The sequence below is a fragment of the Dromaius novaehollandiae genome, chromosome 2 (genome assembly GCF_036370855.1).
Source record: "Dromaius novaehollandiae isolate bDroNov1 chromosome 2, bDroNov1.hap1, whole genome shotgun sequence".
NCBI classification, from domain to species: Eukaryota; Metazoa; Chordata; class Aves; order Casuariiformes; family Dromaiidae; genus Dromaius; species Dromaius novaehollandiae.
The window spans coordinates 53,858,017-53,880,171 of record NC_088099.1 but is presented as its reverse complement, the minus strand read 5'-3'; the positions used below and the strand labels follow the sequence as shown (position 1 = coordinate 53,880,171).

At 40.4% G+C, this 22,155-nt stretch overlaps 1 protein-coding gene and 1 long non-coding RNA gene across 2 annotated transcripts; one reads left to right on the top strand and one right to left on the bottom strand.

Moving 5' to 3' along the window:
• Positions 1-714: 714 nt before the first annotated feature.
• LOC135327498 (uncharacterized) lies at positions 715-11,648 on the bottom strand. Its single transcript, XR_010387694.1, has 5 exons — positions 11,503-11,648; positions 10,866-11,133; positions 10,053-10,216; positions 8,753-8,849; positions 715-945 (listed from the first exon to the last, which is right to left on the bottom strand). It is a non-coding gene; the product is annotated as an uncharacterized LOC135327498 (long non-coding RNA).
• A 109-nt stretch (positions 11,649-11,757) lies between these two features.
• On the top strand, positions 11,758-18,859 carry RP9 (RP9 pre-mRNA splicing factor). The gene is made up of 6 exons (XM_026100767.2): positions 11,758-12,098; positions 13,927-13,957; positions 14,314-14,443; positions 14,745-14,836; positions 16,343-16,404; positions 17,595-18,859. The coding sequence occupies exons 1-6, from the start codon at positions 11,758-11,760 to the stop codon at positions 17,824-17,826; spliced, it is 888 nt and encodes a 295-aa protein (XP_025956552.1). The 3' UTR covers positions 17,827-18,859.
• Positions 18,860-22,155: the final 3,296 nt, after the last annotated feature.

Sequence of the window (22,155 nt, the reverse complement as noted above, 5' to 3'; positions counted from 1 at the left end):
ATTGCATTAGAAACAAACACTGTCAAAAAATAACTGGATAATTTGCCTATTATAAAAGGTCTTCACTGAATCAAAAGGGAGGGCAGAAGCATTATACATCTATTTGAAGGCTAGAAATTTTATCAAGAAGTAGCATAGACACCAAGGTCTGAAACAGCAAGTGATTAATTGGGTAACTAACTTCTCATGTCTAGATTTATCATGCCTAATCTGTACTCAGTCTGCTACAATTTTTATAGGTCTATAATCAAAAATTAAAAAAATAAAAATTCCTTTAAACAAAGCTGCCTGAATAAAGTTGGCCTGTAAATTAGGTGTGAATCATGACTCCAACCCCAAAAGAAAGAATCCTTTTTTCCAACTTTCAGCACCCTTCCACACACATACATACAACCTCATCCCCAGCCTACAGCATTTTGCTTATAAAATGGTTTCTGGAAGCTGTATGTGTTGGGAGGAGAAGAGGATACAGTTCCTTCTCAGAAAACTCGGCACAACTTGAGCTATGCAAACTTCCCTGCAATGTGAGGGTATCTGTTCCACCAGAGGTAAAACTAACCTGCATTTTGAAATGAGCACACCACAAACTCACTTTGCATGTCTTGGACAAAAGGTCCATTTTCAGAGGTGATCAGAGAGAGAGAAGTCTGGTCACTTCCCTGCATACAAGCACTGTAAGTATGAGTGGCCACTACTTAAGAAAACTGGAAATATAAGACCTTGTTATTTTTCCCCTCTGTCATGAATATTCATACATGGATCCCTTGGGAACTGGCCCACAGTGCACAGCTATTACAGAATAATGCTAACTCATTCTTACAGTATTTGTACACAATGAAAGCATGTGCTTACCAGGTTTCCAGTGCACAAAGATCAGTGTAGTCATCTCTACTGTTTAGTAGTCATTTAACAACTCTTGCATGAATTTTTGTTTACATTGTGGATCTTGAGAGAGAAAAATTGTATGTTTAGATATCAACCCTAACAGTTCACTTCTACTAGAAATTTGAACACTTATTTAGGAAACAGATTCATAGGATATTAACTGCATTTCTGAACATCTTGTTTTTAAACAAAGAGGTATTATCTCAGGAGCAACTGTAGGCTGATATTTGAATAACCTCTTTCAGGCATATAATCTAGGTACTTGTGGCGGACAGATGAATGAATTTTTTGCCTTAAACATTTCTTGGTGCATGGGGTGCAGGCAGGCCATAACCCCGAACAAGCCATCTGTCCCTGGTGGAAACAGGACTGGGCTGCTGCGACCCCCAAGATGGTCTCCCTGCGACCACCCAGAACACACCGAGCCTGCACTGAACGAGACCACAGTCGGGCAGAGACTTTGGGATCTGTTTTTAGCACAACTTCTATAAAACTTGCTTGGCATGAGTGGCTAAATTTGCTGAAGCCTTAGGCCGCACTCCCTAGTTTGGTGAGAAAGGGCCCCAGAGCTGGTGCAGGCGGGAACGATAAGGGAGTTACCAGCAATTTGCATTCCTGTGCACTGCTGAAACAGTGCTAATTGCTGGAGTTACCACCTCTTTGTCAAGACCTTGAGGGATGATGGTGGGACCCAAGGAAGGAAGACACACCTGTCTGCAGAAACTGCAACAGAAAAGATAAGGGAGAAAAGAAACAGCCTGCCTAGGAACAACGATGAGATCCAATAAGGAGCAGGAGACCCCAGACTCAAAAATTACTATTGGTCTGAACTACCACGTGGGGGGGTGGGAAACTTAATTTGAAAAAGCTATAATTGCCCAGGGATCTCTTTGTTCAGGGTCCCTCTTTGGAGGTACCCAACTCGAGCTGTAACCACTGCACGCGTGTCATTCCGAGCTAACCTAGGGTCGGACCCAACTCGAGTTGTAATTACTGCACGCGCACCACCAAAACTTACACCCAGGGTGAAGAGGACCCACCTACCACCAGACGGGAGCCCCCCCCACTGCCGAGACTCCCAAAGGAAGAGGACCAACAGGACGCCGCTGGATCCACGGGTGGTGATATCTTTCTCTCTCTCTCTCTCTCTCTTTCTCCCTCTCTTTTGTTGAATGTTGGTAAGATCTGTTTTTGTCTAGCTAGTTGCAGTATTCGCCATTGAATTATCCTATTTGACCACATGCCTTATCTTTGTGTTAATAAATCTTAAAACCGGTTGGCTGGTGTCGTTTCACCTTAATTCAGTCCAAGGGCATCACGAACTTGGTCGTTTGGCCCCAAGGGGAGGGAGGTCGTCCTGAACGACTCCTTTCGGGCCGCGACAGTACTGAAGAATAGTTTTAGGCCCAGTCTTACAAAATTAAGTGCTTCCAGCTCACATACCCAGATTTAGGTGTTTGCACACAACTAGTAAGATTATACTGAGTGCTGAGTACTTTCTGATGCTATTTCTGTACTGCTGGGCTGTTGCACCACAAGTCACAGCATTTGTTGCCCACATTCTGCACCAGCTGTTGCATTTAAATTTTAACAGCCTGTCCTCAAGGTTGGGGTCCAGACTAAACATCCTGTGCAATGTATGTGGGCGAAAGAAACACATCATACACACGAAGCCAAGAATTAAAGTCTTAGTAAATCAAAAAGTTACTATCTGGCCAGTTACAACGATGCTAACTTACAGTCCAACTTAGCTGATTATTGCAGCTGATGCAATAACGATATAATTAAAACTACTATATATAAACTTCCTGGTATCTACCCCTTTCTCCGGTATCATGTTCACCCTTCCACCATCCCTCTGGTCCAAAAGTCAGTGACACCAGTCTTTTTTAGAAAAAGTGAGGGTTGGCTACAGTGAGTCGTCAGCATCCCAAGTTCTTTGTCATGATTACAATGTTAATATTCATGGTTTCCTCTTCCTCTTTGCCAGGAGAACAATGTTGATGTTGGGCATTTCTTTTTTCTCACTTTAGGTCTGCTTGGGGTCATTTTTATGCATTTGCTAACAGTCTGCTCACTTGCTATTTCTTCACTGGTTCACAACTCTGTGTTATATCTCACTTTACTACATGTGATATGTTTTAAATACGTTGCAGACTTGTTCTTTGTTCTGTTATCCCCAAAAATGGATTTATCCAACTCCCAAGGCTTCGTTCCTTTAATAACTTGTATTTGATCATGTGTGGTTTGCATCTATATCCCTGAGGCCTCTATAACTCTCTTGTGCTTGAATTTTCCAGGTTTCCACTTGCCTTGTGCTTGTATTTCGGGAGGCCCAAAATTTCCACAGCCTTCAAGCTGTGGTCTCCAAATAACTTAGTTTTATTAACACAGCCTAACCACCTGCAGCCAATATCTAGTAGTTCTGGCAATATCACTGATACATTATTAAAATTACTTTACGACAGGGTAGAACAGCTCTTATGTCTTAGTCTATTCAGGCCTGACCAAAGAACACTTCAGAAGGCTAACAGGAGAAAGCTCTGCTGAAGGATGCTAAACTGAACTTTTTACATATGCCACAAGTGACATACAGAAGCATAGGCCAGGCACAAATCTGTCTAAATGCAGAATGGCCTGGGAAAATGCATGTTAGAGAAATACCAACTAGATCATTGTAGATGACAGCAACCTTCAAGTAAAAGTATCTATGAGGGAATGTTCTTGGATATCATTCACAGCAAAACTAGTATAATGGGATAAAAATATAGAAGCTCTTAGCCTGTCATTGCAAAATGTTCCTTTTGCATGTCTGGCGTGAATTCCAACACCCTGATATCCTTTCTCATTTCTGTCAGAGATGCTCTTGGGTCAATGAGACATTTGCTTAACATGTGCTTCATTACTGTACCATTTCTATTCTGGTCCTTCTGCATTATCTTCTTGGCAGGGGCAGGAAAAGAAGGTGGTCTAGAACTGTGAATTTCCATTTATTTCTTTTCAGTTATCTAGAGAGGAGCTGTTGGTAACCTGACATATGGCAAATATGTTAAACTTAAAGAGCTGCGAACTTTGGATAGGTCTTGAAACAACTATGGTTAAATGGGTACAGCTGTCGTGCATGGAACTAACTGATCAGCTGTTTTAGTAAGAGAAAGTCATCTTCCTGTTTAATATAGGTGGCTAGCAGAACCAAGAATCTTTGCCTTAAACCTTTTAGACTGTATTTTTCATCACTTTATTTCTGTAATTTCTGTGATCCATTCAAAAATGCTGGGGCCCTTTTAGGCAAGTCAACCAATGTTCCACTGGAATGCTGGCAATTCATAGGGGACATACCAAGGGCAGATGCTGGCAATGAAGCTGAATTTGCCTATTTTACTTGATACACTGAGCATCATTTAAACTGTTTTATCAGTCACTATATTATGGAATTTCAGGAGGTAAAGTTGAGGGAAGGAATCTGCTTTTGCAAGGCAAAAGTTCTTATGAATTGATCAGTGATTTAAGAATATTGCCAAAGTTCAGAAGGAGGAATTTCCTGCAGCTGTGAGAAAAACTGGCTACCAGGAGAAGAGTCTGGCTTCAATCCCTACTAAAGTCAGCAGCAAAACTCCTGCTAACTTTGATGACAGTAAGACTACACCCTTTAAGGGTTAAGCAGCAGTATATATGCAGTATATATAAATTTAACACAAGAGGAGCATCCATTCTGGAATAATTATATACCCTCTAATAAGGGGTTCAAATTGCAGCAAGCCTCACTCAACCCTTCATCTGGCAGAATAGATAAATAGAGAATTATAGATTCCATTGCATCTGGCTGTTTCTTATGAAACCAAAGTCCTGCCCACTGAGCCTGGGCACAAGCATTCCCACAAACGATGGTACATTTTATAAGAAGCTGGGAGACTGTCCAAGATTTCTCAGCCAAAATTTCCCCTCCCTTCTACTGTTATATAATGTGTCATTAGCATTCGTGTGCTCCTACTACACAGACGGTTTCCAAATGTGCTCAGTCCTCACTGAGGCAAACTCCCTTGGAAACTAAATGAAGTCTTGTCTCAGTAATGACTTATATTGGGCCTTCTATTAATAGGAGATACTCTCTGTCAGTATACAACAGGAGAATGCAATTCTGTATCAATATTGTACCACACAAATATACTGTCAAATAAAGCCCTGTTCTTCAAAAAAAGTCAATGATACTTAATGCAAAATGGCTTGGACTAAGTACAGTTATTTGTATTTATTTATAAAAATCAGAAAGCAAAGGACAAAAACTCATGAAAAATGTATGTTACTTAGTGATATTGTGTCTCTCAAGTTTTAAGTTACTTTAAACAATGAAAAAAGATCAAAGATGTATCATTTTCACTAAGTGGTAAGTCTCCATCCTTGGAGGTATTCAAAACCCAACTGGACATAGTCCTGGCCAACCTGCTGTAGGTGACCTTCTTTGAGCAGGGCAAGTTGGACCAGATGATCTCCCTTCCAATCTCAACTGTTCTGTGATTCTGAGAGTCTTTGTAGGGCTCAGAGAGACGGTAAGCATTACACTTCTCACAGAATGGGCCACTTGACAGTACCACTACAAGCTCCAAATAATCAATATGGCAGTATCTCCACAGAAGGATGGAGGGAATCCATCCATATAATCAACTATCAGAGGCTTAGAGGACAAAATTTACAAAAAGGGAGCCAGTCATTTCCCTTGTAAGTGCTAGCTTATCAGTCTTTGGGATAGATTCAATAAAGGGAGTTTGATGCCAAAAATGGGAGGTAACCACATGAAGGGACTTTAATCTAAAATTGCAATGCAAGTAACTGCTCAACTGCTGTCTAATCGTAATTTCCAAAGACAATTCTCCGCTCAACTGTAAAGCTTTTCTACAGATGCATGCTCTTGCATACCTGTAAAAACCCAGTCTTGACAAAAATGAAAAATTCAGTGCCTAGTCCGTACCTGTGCTTGGTAGGGATCCAAAACTTTGTGTTCTTTGGCTCAAGTTTCCTAGAAGGCTTGTCCCTGTAGACATTTACAGAGCCTTGAACACTGACAGGTTGACTATACAAAATGCAGCTGTGGCCATCATCATCTTTTAAATAGGTGCTCCTTCACTCCCTTTATGTAATGGCCTGTGGTAGTAAACACCACAGTAAAGGTTCGGCTGCAAAGGAACACTTTTCACTGCTGAGTAGTGCCACTGTAAATGTGAGATTACTCTGTCGAGGAAGTAGCAGCATGACATTGTCACTTAGTGGTAATAGTGCTTATCAGGCAGAACTGCACTCTGGGCTCTGCTCATAAAATTGTTTTTGTATTTTACAATAAGAAGTAAGAACAGTTCCCAGTGCTGGGGAGGGCACCCAGCTGAGTATACGCACAGCCAGGTTCGGACACACTCATCTCTGTGCCACCATGAATCTCAAATGCTTTTCTGCACTGCTTCCACAAGAGTGGAATATGAATGGAGAGTGGCCCCCATAAAAGTGGCCATTAGCCTTGTTGTTAAGAGTATTTTTTCCTAGTGGGATGGGAGCCAGGGTCACTGAATGCCTTTAGACTGAGGAAGAAACTGAACCCAAGTCTCTCACTTTCTATTTGTTAAGCTATTATATAAAAGAAAAGTGGCAGAACTACCACTTAATGCTCTTTTCACTTTTCCACAAAAAAGGATGTAAGCACCTCTCTTCAAGGCTAAGTTTCCCAAGTGGATAGAAGCGTCACTGCTGTCTTGAGGGAGATTTCCTTGAGCTTAGAAATGGTCAAGATACTAAATTCACACCTATTCTGACTGTTTCCTATAAGCTAGTTTTAAGCAGCTGCAGGCTGACCATGCCGGACTTAGGCTGTCCTCTGCTCAGCCTGCTGCTTGTTCTGGATCCCATTATGAGGTGCTTAACTTCTCATGGAGTCTAACATGGGTTCTGGATTCCTCTCCTGTGCGTAATATCTGACACATAATCAGAAACAGATCCTGGTCCAACACTCTAGCCAGCCAAAAATGGAGAAAAACAGACTGGGTGACATTCCATCAGAGTTACATTCTCATAAGCATACTGATGCCTACGGGATGACATAGATGTAAATTAATTTGGCCCAAATATTATTGCTTGTAGTTGAAACATTCAACTGTTTGTAACAAAAATAAAGTTGTAGTAGATATTATGAAAATAGAGGTCTTTCAGATACTTTGCATTGCAACAGCAATTGCAATGTTTGCACACGGATGTTTTGGTGAAGCTGGAATTGGAGCACCATGGTGGTCAGAGATCATGAAAAATGAGGTCCTGAAATGTCTGAAATTCTATATTCAAATAAAGAAAAACAGCCTTCAAATAGATCACCTGCTAAATAGGAGCAACCAACTCCTCAGCTAATATAAACTCTGTAAAGATAACATTCAAGCAATTTACAGATCCTGAGAATCTTTGCTCTGGAATAACCAGCACTGAAAATAACCAGCACTGAAAATAACCATTACACTTTTTCTACTCCCTCCTTGTTCACAATTCATTCTGTATGGATCTTTCCTAATGACTGATACTAAAGTAATCAGCTCCTTGGGTAAGTGTGCAACAATCACAGGAACCCAGGGCTTTTCTCAGAAAACGAGGGAAAAGAAACTATGGAGATATCTCAAGTAAAGCTTTAAATAATCTCCTTCTATTAAACATGAAAAAAAAGACTGTCCTCCATCCTAGGTACTTTGGAGCTGGGTGCTTCCTCATGATAAAATTTGTTTATAAGATATATGAGGAAAGCAACTAGAAAATTATCTGTATCAAACTTAAGAAAGAATAAGTCTAAAGCATCACTGCTGAGAAGAATTACGTACCTATCTAATTTTATCTTGTGTGTGTGACATTAAGGTATGGGGGTGAAGAGTCATCCAGAGGCAAAGAATGCAGCTTCACGGCCCGATATCGTATCTGCCTACAGATAAATCAGCAGTCTTGTGCTACAACACACTAAAAAGGATCAAACACAAAATCTATGGAAATAAAGGAAGAGCCCAAAAACATGGAACTACCAAACAAAACTGATTTGTGACCTCTTGGTAATCAGCCCAGTGGTGTATGTACAGAGTGGGGCCCAGTGGTGTGAGCAGAGTCTACCACCATGGGGCCAGCAAGAGAAGAAAATGAGTCATACTGTCTCATCAATACTGATATTAGGATCTGCTCCTAAACTATAAAGCTAAAGCTGATTACAGGGATGTATATGAGTGACTAGCTGAAACTGAGTCATCATTTCAGATTTAATCCTGTTTCTAAACAATTTTTAAAGCTTGTAAACACTTAAGGAAAATACCACTAAGTGCCAGTAGTTAGCCATGAGAGAATTTATTTAATTACTTTAATGAATCTTAGTAATTTTAATCAATTATTATTAATAATTATTAATGATTATATTTATTAATTTATTAAAAATTATTAATATTAATTATTAATATAATTGATAGTGATTAATTAATGGATTTACTTCTGGCTCTAAAACCTTGTTTTTCTGTGCCTCTGATTATTCATCAATAAAATAAGTATATTTCTTGTTGTACCTTTAAATAACTTTGTGAGCCTCATATAAGAGATATTAAATACATTATTTATTCATTCATATCATAATTAGTAATATCCAGTTTGCTTTCATCTACAGGAAAAGTATACCTTTGTCACTATAATACTGAGCACAATAATCAGGAATACCTGCAATGGTTATTATACTCTGAAGGTTTCACCACTTGGAGCTTCTATAGGTCCTTTTCTTGATAACGCCACTGATGTACACTTCTTTCTCTTGCTAACTATACAGTTTTCTTTTAAATTTTGTTAGATGTCTTTGTCAAGTAAAAATGTCACTCACCTGGCTTTAAGGCACTGAAAATGTAGCTGATTCAAGGACCTGCTTTAGCATTCTGCAATATGGATCAGCCAGCTTTCCTGAATTTAACCTAATGAACCTGCACGAGATCAGCAATAAAAGTACTAAATTAACATTGCAGCTGTATTCTCAATAACATGATAACTCTTATCCACGTAGGTTCATTCTGGATTGCCCTTCTTAGTCTAACATCATCTTATAGAGGATTTTGCTGTCAGCGTGTATTTTACGTCCCCAAAGCACCCTAAGTGCATGTCTGCACTACCAGTTAACCACAAGCCAGGGCTTATTCTCAAGACCAGATTCATCCAGCATCCTCAGTGTAGCCATCAGGCCTATGCTAAAAAGGGGATCAGAGCTTTTTGATGCAGAGGTTCTAAGTACATATCCTCCAAAGTCTGGGCACTGCTTAGGCCGAGTGCACAGCAACACATCCCCAACTGATATCATAAGCTCGGGGCTAAGCAAAATTCAGTAGATGCTCCTTGTGCACACAGCAGTTGCAGTACAGCGAGCTATGTAAATGCTGTGAGGTTTGGGCTCACTTTATCTCACAGTGCAGCTCATGAAAAGTCTAAGTTATCCAGTGATTTCATGTGTCTCAAGTTTTAAGTTCAACAATGAAGAAAGATCAAAGACAGATTATTTTCACTAAATGGTGATTCTCCATCCTTGGAGAAATTTAAAACCTGACTGGACACAGTCCTGTGCAGCCTGCCCTACCTCACTCTGCTTGAGCAGGGGGATTGGACCAGATATCTCCTGAGCTCCCTTCCAACCTCAACTGTACTGTGATTTGTGTAACTTCAACTGTGGCACCTCAAAATACTTTTCCGGCCTCACCTGCTGCCTTAATATATATGATCGAGCAATGGACTGATTACGATTTGACATGTTACCACGTATTAGCTATGTCACAGTAGCAAAACTCTTAGCCTGCAGCAAACATCAAGTCATCTGCTTAACCTACTCTATAGTGGATTATCTTAAATCACATTACTTTACACTTGCCTCATACTAAGCACAGACAAACAGATATTTAACTCAGATTAGCAGATAAATTGATTTTGCCTCTGAACCTTTAGCAAGATGATTTCCATGGGTTTTGCACCTGCAGCCTGTTATGATCTGGGATTTTAAGAGATGGCAACCACTCAGTCTCTATTCTCAGATTAGGTCCCAGGAAAGGTTGTTAATAAAACTCACAAAAGGCCCACAACTAAGCGAAACACACAAACTACAGTCCCACTGAATGAATGACAAAGGTTTTCTCACATCTTACCTGGCATCTCATGGCATCTCAGCCAGATGGAAATGCTGGAATTAGTTTATGGAGAGCAGAAATTGGCGGGGGTTGAGAAATGTATCTGCAAGATTACATTGTTTTGTTTTTGAGTGCTGTTTTGTGGTAGAATGGTTGCTGCAGTCTTTCCATTGCCAGTAAACCTAAAAAAACCGGAGCATGAAATAAAAATCATCATAAATATTAGACATCAGTGGCAGGACACACAAAAGCTAGATTATTTTGTTTAAGCCTTAAAACAAAGGCTCAATCTTTGCAAAATGCTATGACAGTTAAACAAACAAAAATAATTTTCCAGGATCTGAAGTTCCAATGGCAAGGCAGTATCCCAAAGCAGTAAGGTTTTACACAGTAGTGCCTAAAACAATATTGAAATAAATAATGCTTTTGAAATTATATTATATTGTTAAATAAATGCTAAGAGTGTTAATCCTCTTGAAAAAGATAAGCAGTACATCAGCAGCTCCCAGTGATTCCTCAAAGGGTAACTGGGGTCATATGCAGAAAACTTCAGAAAACACTATCTGAATTAAGTGCAGTGAAAAACTGATATATGCATATATGCAGCACTGATAAGCATACAGTGCTGTACTAACAATTAACCTTAATCCTGTGCATTTGACATGCATTTTTGAAATACTGACATGATAATAATTACAATCACATTCAATTACTTGACCTCTCTTTCTGCTAAGATTTAGTTTGTGCATATCACTCAGGACTTAAGCAATCCCAGAAATCTCAAGTACTCTTGAACTTCACCATGAAGCTAAAGTAGTGACCTATACTTGCCTTCCTAACTGTCGCCTGTTCTCATTCCTCAACGTGTAACAAAAAGATCATGGCTGGGACAGAAAATTGCAAAAACCTGGCGCCAGATTCAGCTTTCTAGTGGTGCAGGCACTCACACGCAGCAGACAAGGGCCTTCCCTGTTGTTTGTCAGGTAACACAGCAGTTTGGGCCCCAGAAACGCAGCAGGAGCTTTGTAATAGTGCAGAGGCAGGTCTCCCTGGGCCTGCCCCATAGCCAATACGTGCTTTCCTGGGCACCGGCATGCCCCTGAAAAAAGAAAGAAAAAAAAAAATTGTCTTTTGGATGTTACATTAGCAGAGATGGCCCTGCATTTAATCCCCCTGCCCCCAATGTACATGTATTTTGGCCTCTGGCAAGTGTCACTTGGTGCCTCCATGATGAGGCGGGCCATGAGGGGGCCGCCATTTAGCTGGACCCCATCCCCACTTTCACCCACCTGAGACCTGCCAGCCGCTCGCCCCACAGGCCGCTTGCCCCACAGGCTGCTCCCCCTCAGCACACCGGGGGGACATGACTGCCTCCCTCCCTGCCAGGCCCAGCCTGAGGCCTTTAACTCACCCACCGCCATTCCATCCCCCCCCCACCCCGGCCGCCATGTTGCCGCGGGTGCCTCACCCCTCCCTCGCAGCCCCGCTTTGTAAACCACCAGGGCGCTGGGGGGCCCCTACGCCGTGTTTCGCCGTTATTTTCAAACCACCAGTGTGGGGGGGGGGGGGGAGCGGGGGATGAGCCGCGGGCAGCCAGCTGGGGAAGCCGCGGCGGCGGGAAGGGCAGGGGGAAGGCGGCGCGGCGCGGCGGGCGGCGGCGGAGGGGGCGCTGCCCGTCCCCGCGGTGCCCGGCCGCCCGGAGGAAGTCCCCCCTTGGGCGGCGATGGGAAGTGAAACCGAAATCCTCAGCTGGGGAGCGGGAGGCGGGGAGCGAGGCGGCGCCGCCGCGGCTTCGCCTGCTGCCGCCGCGGCCCGGCGCGCTGTGCCCATGTCCCACAAGGCGGGAAGGGGGGAGGAAGAAGAAGAGGAGGAGGAAGAGGAGGAGGGGGGGGAGGAGGAGGAGGAGGAGGAGGAAGAAGGAGAAGCGGCGAGGAGCAGCCAGAAGCGGCACAAGAGCCATCACGAGCCGCCGGCGAGCGGCGGCAGGACGCAGGACCGGCATGAGAGGAAAAGGAAGAAGCGGGAGGCGCAGCAGCTCCAGAAGCTCCAGCACCTGGAGTCGTTGTAAGGCGGGGAAGGGAGGCTGCCCGGGGCCCGCCGCCCCCCTCCCCGATCCTCGGGGGTCGGCCGGCCCCTGCGCCGCGCCGGAGCCACCGGGGGGGCGCCCAGCCAGCTCCAGTCACCGCGGGGGGAGGCGGTTTTCACCGCGGGGATGTTTTGTTTTGTTTTGTTTTGTTTTATTTTATTTTTCCCCTGTAGGGACGTCTGTGCGTGCGCTCCGCCGTCGCGGGGGGCCGCGGGGCTGGCGCGTGGGGTCTGCGCGGCCGATGCAGGCCTCACACCCGGGTGCATGCCGGCTCCCCTGCCTCCCTCGTCTCGGGGCTGCCGCTTTATACTGACACGGTTTTTCCCATTCCACCGTGATTTACCTGCGTTCTGCGCAAATCCAGCATTTCCTTGGTTTCACCCTGAAAAGCTCCTTGCCTCAGGAGTGCCAAATGCAGAAGCTGAGTCATTAAAAATATTGCCTTTTTGAGCAGTAATACCCGCAGTATTTTAAGTTCCCTGAGTCATGCACAGGGCCTTCACCACACCACACCACATATTTATTACATGTTTGGCCTGTTCTGGACCGCTTGGGGGGGACGTGACCGTCATCGGCTGCTCCCCAGGTTCGCTCAGGCCACGAGGCCTCGAAATGGGCCCATGCATAGCTCTTCAGGGGGGGCGTTTGTCGTAGCTCTCCAAAACGCGGACCGTTTTTATCTGTGAGTAGGTGTGTTTCATTTGCTTACCTGCTGTGTCGCTCTTGGCATCGCCTGGGAGGTGGCCAGTATCTCCCTTGTCTCTACCTGTCAACATGAAAGTTTTAAGGTGTTACACTGTTATTCTTGTCTCTGTTTCAAAGTGTCATCTGCAAAACTTCCTCACTTTATGATTTGTTGGGAAAAGGGAGTCTTTTCTTGCAAGTGATTCTTAGATGTCTGGGAGTTGCAGCAGAGAAGCAGATGTTGTTCAGCAGGTTTCCACTAGTATGGTTAAAAAAAAAAAGAGAGATAAAAAGGTTTGAGATATGCCAAATGACTCCATTAGTAGTCCACAGTGCTGTACAGTAAAGGGTATATGCCATTTTATTGAAAGGGGTTGAATGGAATAGAAAGATCAGGAAGTTCACTAGAATGTAACTTTATCTTTTCCTAGAGGAAGTCAAGTTTGTTGTGAAATGCTATAAACTACATAGCACCTGCTTACTATTTAGATTTTAGCAAATTGTATCTTTACTGTCAGCTCCAGAAAAATGCTGCAGAAAAGATGGTACATTTGTCAGCAAGGTTCTATCTTTAGGTGTCAAATACAGAGCGAGGAAGAGATTTATTATTTTATACTAACTTTGGCTGGCAAAGCTAGATTTAAGGAACAGCCTGATTTGATGTTTTCAGCTGAGTATATCTGTGATTCAGCAGTGCTGAAGTAAAGAAATTTGGATTAGTGAGATCTTGGGTGGGGGTGTGCTATAGCTACAGAAAAAGATGAGAGAACTGTGAATTTATGGTAACCGAAGCTGAATCAGATGCATGACACATTGCTGTAAAGCAGTGTGATTAAAGTAGTTGGCCCCACACAAGAATATGAATCTGAAGGATGTTTACAAAAGATGCATGTTGTGATATGACAAAAACTTGGCAGTTTGGAAACATTGTGGTTCAGTCTATTTGCATCCAGGTATCCGTGTTGTGCTATAGTTCTTAATGATTATTGATTGAGCAAAATTTAAGCGAAAATGTGAGGTGAGAATTTTAATGCTATACCATTGAAATGCTCTATTTTGTCAATTTATTTGTCTGTGCTAAGTTACAGAAAGCAGAGTAACTATATTTTTATTGCTTTTCAGCTACGAGAAACCTCCCCCAGGGCTAATTAAGGTTAGTAAATATATTTTAGTAAATCTTTTACCACTACAAGGGGTTTTCACACAACCTGTCTTTAGCCATCTACCTTAAGTGTCTAGGTTATCTATATAAATTACAGAGAGAAGTAGGTGCTCCCAGAGGATAATTCAGAACTCCTCAGTTACAAGCTGGCCAAGGGGTAAGGAGAAAAAGAAAATGAGGTAGTTACTTAAAGAGTCAGATATTTTGGATCCTTTATGTGTTACAGGAAAACGAAACAGTACAGAGAAAATAGGTTCCATATTAAATGAGGGCCTGTACACTTGGAGTATTAATTTTTATGAAGTTTTTTCTAAAATGATTTTTACTGTTCCTATCTTTTTCCATAGGAAAATGAAACAAAACCAGAAGACTGCATACCTGATGTACCAGGCAATGAAAGTGCACGAGAATTCCTGGCACATGCCCCAACAAAAGGGCTTTGGATGCCTTTGGGAAAAGAAGTCAAAGTTATGCAGTGTAAGGTTGAATATATTCCAGATGTCACCAGACCATCCTTTTACTCTGGGGGAGGGCAGGATGTCTGGCAGACAAGATGATGAGGTCCAGGTAGACTGGCATCATATTGGTATGAAAGCAACCAGTATCTTGAAGGCTATAACAGCCTTACATTTTATGAAAGTTACATTTATCAACGTAACACTTGTGTATCTGTATCTGTTCCAATAAAATGAAAATATTTTCAATATAAATACACTTCTTTTTTTTCTGTTCTGAACTGGCTCAGAGATGCAATTCACTGCTGCTTTTTTTTTTAAAGGTTGGAGGTGTAAACGTTATGGACACAGAACAGGAGATAAAGAATGCCCATTCTTTATTAAAGGCAATCAGAAATTGGAACAATTTAGAGTAGTGAGTACAAATACTGTAGTATTATTGCTTGTATTTTTAATACTGACGGGTAATTTTGCAAGTGAAGAGAAGCCTATTAGATGATGCTCTATTAAGGAGTTTTCCTCTGTCTCTAGTATAATATAGATGCCGAAAATCTTCTAATAAAGAAAAAGCTACAGATGTGGTTGGATGTTTGACTACTTTGCAGAAAAATCTGCTCTTCAAGAGGAAAATAATTAATATTTACATTTAAATTGGAAATCTTTGAGAAGCTGTTTGAACCATTATATTCACTCAACTGTAACAGCAAAAGTTTTTATGATAAAATATCAACATAACAAAAAAAAGTTTAGTCAAGCTTGAGCTGCCCACATTACAGTTGCTTCAAGCCTTCCACTCTCACTGTGAACAACCACATCATGAAGCCTGTTGTCTAGGTCTGTAGTCCAGTCATTGTCTACAATTCTGATCTCTTGCTACATGAGGCTACATCTTAGTTTTGCAGATTCTTTCTGCGTTCCTGTCACTTTAAATATAACTTTTCCTATTGTTCTGCACTGTTGAACTATTTTTTAGACTCTCATCGTTTTGTTTCCTATGTCCTGCTTTCTAGCCTTGAAAATGCAGTCTGGACTTATTCTGGCCAGTCAGCAAGCTACTGCAAATAGAATTTTTAGACCTTTCCCTTGACCAGATTGCTTCTATCCCTCATTTTTTTCCTCAGGCTTCTCTGTTGCATCAAACTCTTGCTTTATGTCCAAGGCCCTTCATGGTACATTCCCAATGTTTTTCATTTACTACTGAAATTTCAGTTTCCACTGCTGATCAGCATTTGACATCGTATCTCCCTCTCCCCCCTTCTTCTTCTTTTTTTTTTTTTTTGACTAAATTTCCAACAGAAATGATCACACATTCTTTTTGCTGCTTTCTTGCTTGGGATGAACTCACCTTAAATATCTGCAAAGTTTATTTGCTATCTTCTTTCAAAACTATCTTTCGCTGCAAAGCAAACTGTAAAAGTTAAGAATGGTAGTAGGTAGCATGCTGGGACAACTTGTACCTCCTTACCTATTTGCCTTATATTCCCTGCTACTGTATTCTCGCATGCTTGTATCCAGGTTTTTAAAATGTGCTATAAAGGCACAGCTCTTATTATTTTGAACTCCAGTATTTATTCTTTGTTTAGCTATTCCTATAGTATGTCTATAGGGATTTGTTAGTAATCTGTGATTGTAGAGAGAGAGAGAGGTAGCATAGCTAAGGAGAGCCCTCCTCATCACATAACTAGATAGGCTTTTTCTAAAGTAAAAAAAATGAGTCCAGACTAACCGTAATGTTTGCCAAAGTCTGAGAGTAGGCTTGTTACTTAAGAGCTTGCTGAGTGTAATTCATCTTTTGATAAAAGACTCTGTGTTAGATTGCTTTTAGTTGTTGTGGTGTTCTGTTTTTTTCTTAAGAATTACAACAGTCAGTGATAAAACCTTTTCTTTACCAACACTGGATTTCTGCTTTTCACTTCCAAAGGCACATGAAGATCCAATGTATGATATAATAAGAGAAAATAAACGTCATGAAAAAGAAATGAGGTGAGTCCTTGTAAAAGAAATGAGGTAAGTGTATCCCTGTAGTAAAGTGCATTTTCAATTTAAGGTTTTAACTTTGATAACGTTACTAATTTAAAGTTTGTAGGTGAAATGTCATCATAACTTACTCACACCACTTCAGAACATCTTTTAATGGGAGTTTCTTTATGTTAACAGAGACTGATGCATTTCTACCGTCTTAAGAATCTCTTAGTAGTATTTCCTACTTCTCTTGAATTCTATTAGCTTCTGTATTTTTTTCAAAACAAAATTTAAAGAGGAGTCGCATTCATTTACACTGTAACTTTCAGGTGCTTGAGTTTTATTCTGTTTTAGGCACCTAATAAATACAGCCCAATTTTCATTGACTTCACTGAGATGTTTTCTAAAATTCTGTACATTAAGGTACTTTTGGTAGACATGTAGGTATGGATTTAGAAAGCTAGTTGCAAGCACCTGATGATGCTTTTTATATGAAGTCATTATTCAATAAACAGAATGGCAGAGTTTTCTAATGCTTTCTTATCTGTTGTACTGCACCATTAAGAATACTGGACAACCTTTTAAACTACAGGTGGCACATACAGTGGTACTGCTGCTGCAGATAAGGTGTTGTGCTTTTTTGTTTTTGTTGTTTTTTAAGAAACAAATTCATGAAGAGGATACTAAAGACAATAATAAAATAAGCAAGTAGTCTATCCCTGTTTGCTAGGAATCCATGAAAGCACAAAGTAAGAGTGTTGCCTCTCAAAGATACTTACGGATCTAAAGTAGACTCTACCCTCCACTTCACTGACATTGTCTCTATCAGCAGGGCAATGAATTTTGTATCATAATCCCAGTATGCATCCATGTTTGCATAAGCATAGAACTTCTTATGGTGGTCTGATGATAGCTGTTGCCTCTGATGGTTTTGCATACATAAATTACATATTGGCCAATAACTTAGTCTTTCTTTGATATCCCATGGAGTGGAAAGTCTTTGAGAACAGAGTATATGCTTGTCTGAAAAGAGGTTGCTTGCATCTGTTTGTGAAAATTGTAACAAGAGTTGTAATCCAGCAAAATAATCCAACCATTTGCATGCAGCTTCCATTAGTCAAGCTAGGCAGGGAACAGATGAAAGCTAGAACAAGTTATTATGTGTGGGAGAGTTAGAGAAGATTCTCATTCACATTTTTAAATGTCCTCAGGATACAGCAACTGAAGCAGCTCCTGGAAGACTCTACCTCAGAAGATGACAAAACCAGTGATGACAGCAGCGAGCATGATGATGAAAATAGCAGCAGCTCCACTTCCTCAGAATGTAGAGATAAACACAAGAAAAAAAAGAAAAAGAAAGAAAAGAAGAAAAAAGAAAAGAAGAAGAAAAAAAAGAAAAAGCATAAATCTTCTAAATCTAATGAGAGGTTGGAATCTGATTGACAGCAGTTGTCTGCTGCATGCTTATTGACCCCTACTTGTGAACTGTAAGGAAACATCCAAAGAATGAAGAAGAAACCACCGGAAAGGGCTTTATTAACCTCAGAACGTAGAGGTGGATATATATATATATATATATATATATATATATATATATAGCATCCTACATTGGCTCTGCTTTTCTGCCCCTCTGCTGCAGCCAGAGAAGAGAGGGGTGCATTAAACAATACTTTTACTCAATCAACCATATCTCTATACTGCAGAGCCAGTGCTGAAGGTCATCTAGCTAGGTTGGACTGGGCCTCTGCATTGCCACATGCGACAACAGCCAGAAAACAGTGCCTACCAAAGGATTGCTAACAGATCAGCAGAATTCAGCAGACTGTCTACTGAAGTATGTTTTCTCCAGGAAGTAAACTTACTATGTACAAACCCTCATTGCAACGGGGACTGCAGTTTGCACTGTGCAAAGCATTGACACTTCATTTACAGTAATTATCATGAGCAGGTTGTACTGTATTTTTTTCTATATACTGCTATGTGCTGAAGTTCACTGTACTTATCCCAGCACTGGCAGTCGGGGAAATGAAAAGCATTGCTAAAAGGGGGAGGGCAAAGTTAAGCAAGGGAATTTACTTCAAGACAAAACTGCAGTGTTAGCAAGACTTGGTTTTAGGTATAGCAAAAATCTCAACATCATCACCATTAATAGGCAGAGTTTTTCAACATCTTAAGTGTTCTCCAAACCATAGAATTGGGAGCCAAGCATAAGAGTTGGATGTTAAATATTCAGTTTTACTGTAAACTAACATTTTTAGTTAAGGGGGGGTGTTTTCATGTTGGAAATGAAAGAGATATGCATTTCTACATACACTTCAGTATCAATTGTTTTGATACATCTTGTTTTTTCCTTCTTAAAAAGGCTCGGGGAAGTAAATTCCAACTTATTTTGTATGTTTAGTAGAGTTACTTTGTGTAGTAGTATTTTATGAATCATACTGCAAGAAGAATATAAATATGTGGAAGGATTTCAAAATGGTTTTCAAGTATATACATGTAAGCAACAGAATAGCAGCAGAGAACTTGCAAGCTGAAAGAAGGGAAAGTTATGTGTATTTAACTAACCTTGGGGACTGACAGCAAGATTCTTTTTTAAATAATCTTGCAAGGCAGACTTGACTGAAAAGATTGATACAGCTATAAACTGCATTAGAGCAAGTGTCTCTTTTTGAAAGATCAACAGTTACTGATACAAATCTGTGATTTGAGGACCTAGATGTTTATAGGTACCTTGCAAAGGGTAACAAGAAGCATAGATTTGCTTTGAAAGGACTAGATCATGCTTGATCTTGTACAGAACCTAGATTCTTCAGTTGCATTTATAACAAAAACAATGCATGATAAAGCGCTAACATCATTGGCCATTAGCAATGAAATTCAGGAACAGTAGACTAAAATGCACTTAAGAACCTTTTTTGAGAGCGCTTTCAACCTTTGGAAAAGACGACAGGGAAAGCAGGTGTTAAAGGTGGGAGAAAACACATTTTTTTAAACTCTTAAATAGCTAAAAGTCATTTAGTAAAAACAAAGCCCCATACCTTGACAGTCATTCACGGTACTTCCCGGGGAAAACAAGACGGACAAGGCCTACTTACAAAAAGATTCTTTACCCCTCTTTCCCCTCTCTTGCTTTGGTGATTTTACATCTTGAATAAGCAATGGCAACAAAAGGAAAACACATTCACTGGTAAAGCATATGGTTTTAGATACCGCTATATCCTAGCAACTTTATAAGGAGGTGTATTAATCACAGCAGTAGTTTTATGTGAAACTACTCATAGATTGTCATATTCCCAGAGCTTGAATGTTCTGGAGTGAGTTTTTTGTATCTTCCAGTGCTGTTATTTAGCAAATCTCCCTGTGATGGGATTTACTCACCAGTGACTCCCAGCAGTTCTCTGTATCAGCATTCTCATGAATGAATTAGAAGCTCCTGGCTGTTTCACCAAAAGAATTTTTAACAATTGAAATAGCCTGAGAAGATTTATAATGAACCTCATACATTTGATGAGAAGTGTGCTTACAGCATTGGTGATTGTTGGAAAGATGCTGGAAGCCACAGGTAATGAAGTATTCACCTGGTACATTCCAAGAGACATCATGCACAGATTTCACTAGAGCAGAGCTAACCCAAAGGCCTCTTTGGTTATTCTAGCTTTTGTTATTTAAGATTCTTCTGAAGCTTAGTTTAATTAAAATAAATTTATATTTTCCTTAGTCTTTCATCCCTCCCCTTTACATGTTTTATAGAATTTTACCTATCAGAGTTCACTATTTGAACTGTCAAGAAGAATACCTTAAAGGAAAGACATTCTCTTTACCAATTTCAAAACAGATTCTTCTTAAATTGTAATGCTAAATCCCCATTCTGTGTCAGACTAAAGATCTGTATCCTTTCCAGTGTTGGTCAATAGTAGATGCCTAGGCAACAGAACAGGGCAAGCTATAGTGATATTTCTCTTATTTCACCAAAATGCTGCCTCAGTGTCCACTGCTGGCAGTGCATCTACTTTGAGTCATACACATTTTTGTATTTAGTAGTCTTGTATGGATTTTTCTTTAACATCCAGTCACTTCTTGTAAACTCCAGTATTCAATTTCCTTCAGCAAGGAATTCTGCAGATTAGTTATACAATGTAATGAAATATTTTCAAACTGTCCCTTGCTCATTTCACATAGAGCAGTTCTTCTATTAGAAAGCATGTGAACAACCGATTCCTATTCATCTTCTCCATGCCATTTGCGGTTTTATAGATTACCATCATATTCCCAGCCCCTCCATCACTCTTTTTGTGTTTCCTGATATAAGAGCTCTTTTGTGCATTTGAGCACTGTGTCTGCCCCCTGCCATTTTCTAAACCCCTGTGTAAAGATGATTTTAGTAGGTCTCTGCTCAAACTTAATAAAAGTATAGCCAGTTCCAACAAAGTTAAAGTTAGCCCACTTTCAATACAGTACAAGTTTTTAACAGTGGTGACTAGCAACCAGTGTTAGTGCTAGGAAGCACAACTTGTTTCCTCATTTGGCATCTTAAAAAGTGCCAAAGCTGGCATTTAAGAGATGATAGGTCTTTTAGAAATATGTAGACAAGGAACAATAATAAATTCAAGAACCATTTATATCAATGGAAAATGATTCTGTAAACATAAATACAGAAAGCAGAAGAGGAAGCCATATTCTTTCAAGACTATGATTAGCATTATATTTAAATTTTAACTATTGGACTACTTAATATATCTTGCTCAAAGAACCAAAATTTTTTGCTAGTATTTCTTGCCTCTTTTGCAGGCTTGTTTATTTCCATTTGAAAGCCATACTGGAATTTGAGTGGTAATAGTAGTGTAATCATATTCCCATGAATCTACATAAATCTGAAGCGCAGCTACAACATGCTTAGTAGGCAATACAGCTGTAATTAGTGCTCCTTAGCTCCTAGGTCTGATTATATTAATTCTCAGAACCATTCTTTTCAGAAAGATTACTTCAGCAGAAGTAGACATTTGCCTACATCTTTGTCATGCAGCCAGGGGTGACTTTGGTTTTACAATCTTGTTGAGTATGAATGGCCAATGACAGTGAGTCAGTCTAGGGAATCTGAGTTTGTTTTTTTTGTTGTTGTTGGTTTTTTGTTTTTTTTTTTAAACAGTAGATTGCTTTTCCTTGGTACATCATGGTTAGCTTACAATGACTATTTTTGCCATTGGCTCCTGTTCCTTTGTCTTTTAAGACTCCATTGTCTTATTTTAATTGAAAGATCTATAATTAATCTTTCCCAACATAAGGCAGAAGACAGGGCATTGTAAAAGGGAAAGTTATGCCACAGAGATGCTAGCAAACTGAAAATTAAAGTATCAGATTAAAACCTGACAAGCCAACACACCACTGGCTCCAGCTTAGCTATTACACCCTACCCGCTTTGCCACAGAGGTTTTAGCTACAAACAATGCTTTAGAAATTCTGAGTCACAGACAATAAGTCTGTCCAACAGAACAGCCAGTAAGGGAATCTCAGAGGCCTCTATTGTTTGTTGTTGCTTTGCCAAGAAGCAAACAGAGTCTTCAGCTGCCTTTCAGTAGATTTTGCAGAAGGCATGTGAAATCTTTGAAGATGATGCCACTGTTAAAAGCTTATAATACTGGCAGTACTGCAGTTATTCATAACTGGGCTATCAATCTTCACAAGGACCAAAAAACTGACACGTATGTGTCTCTAACTAGAAATTAGATCTCGGGAATCATTGTAGGTAGTTACCTGATTGAATGTGAGAGCCTG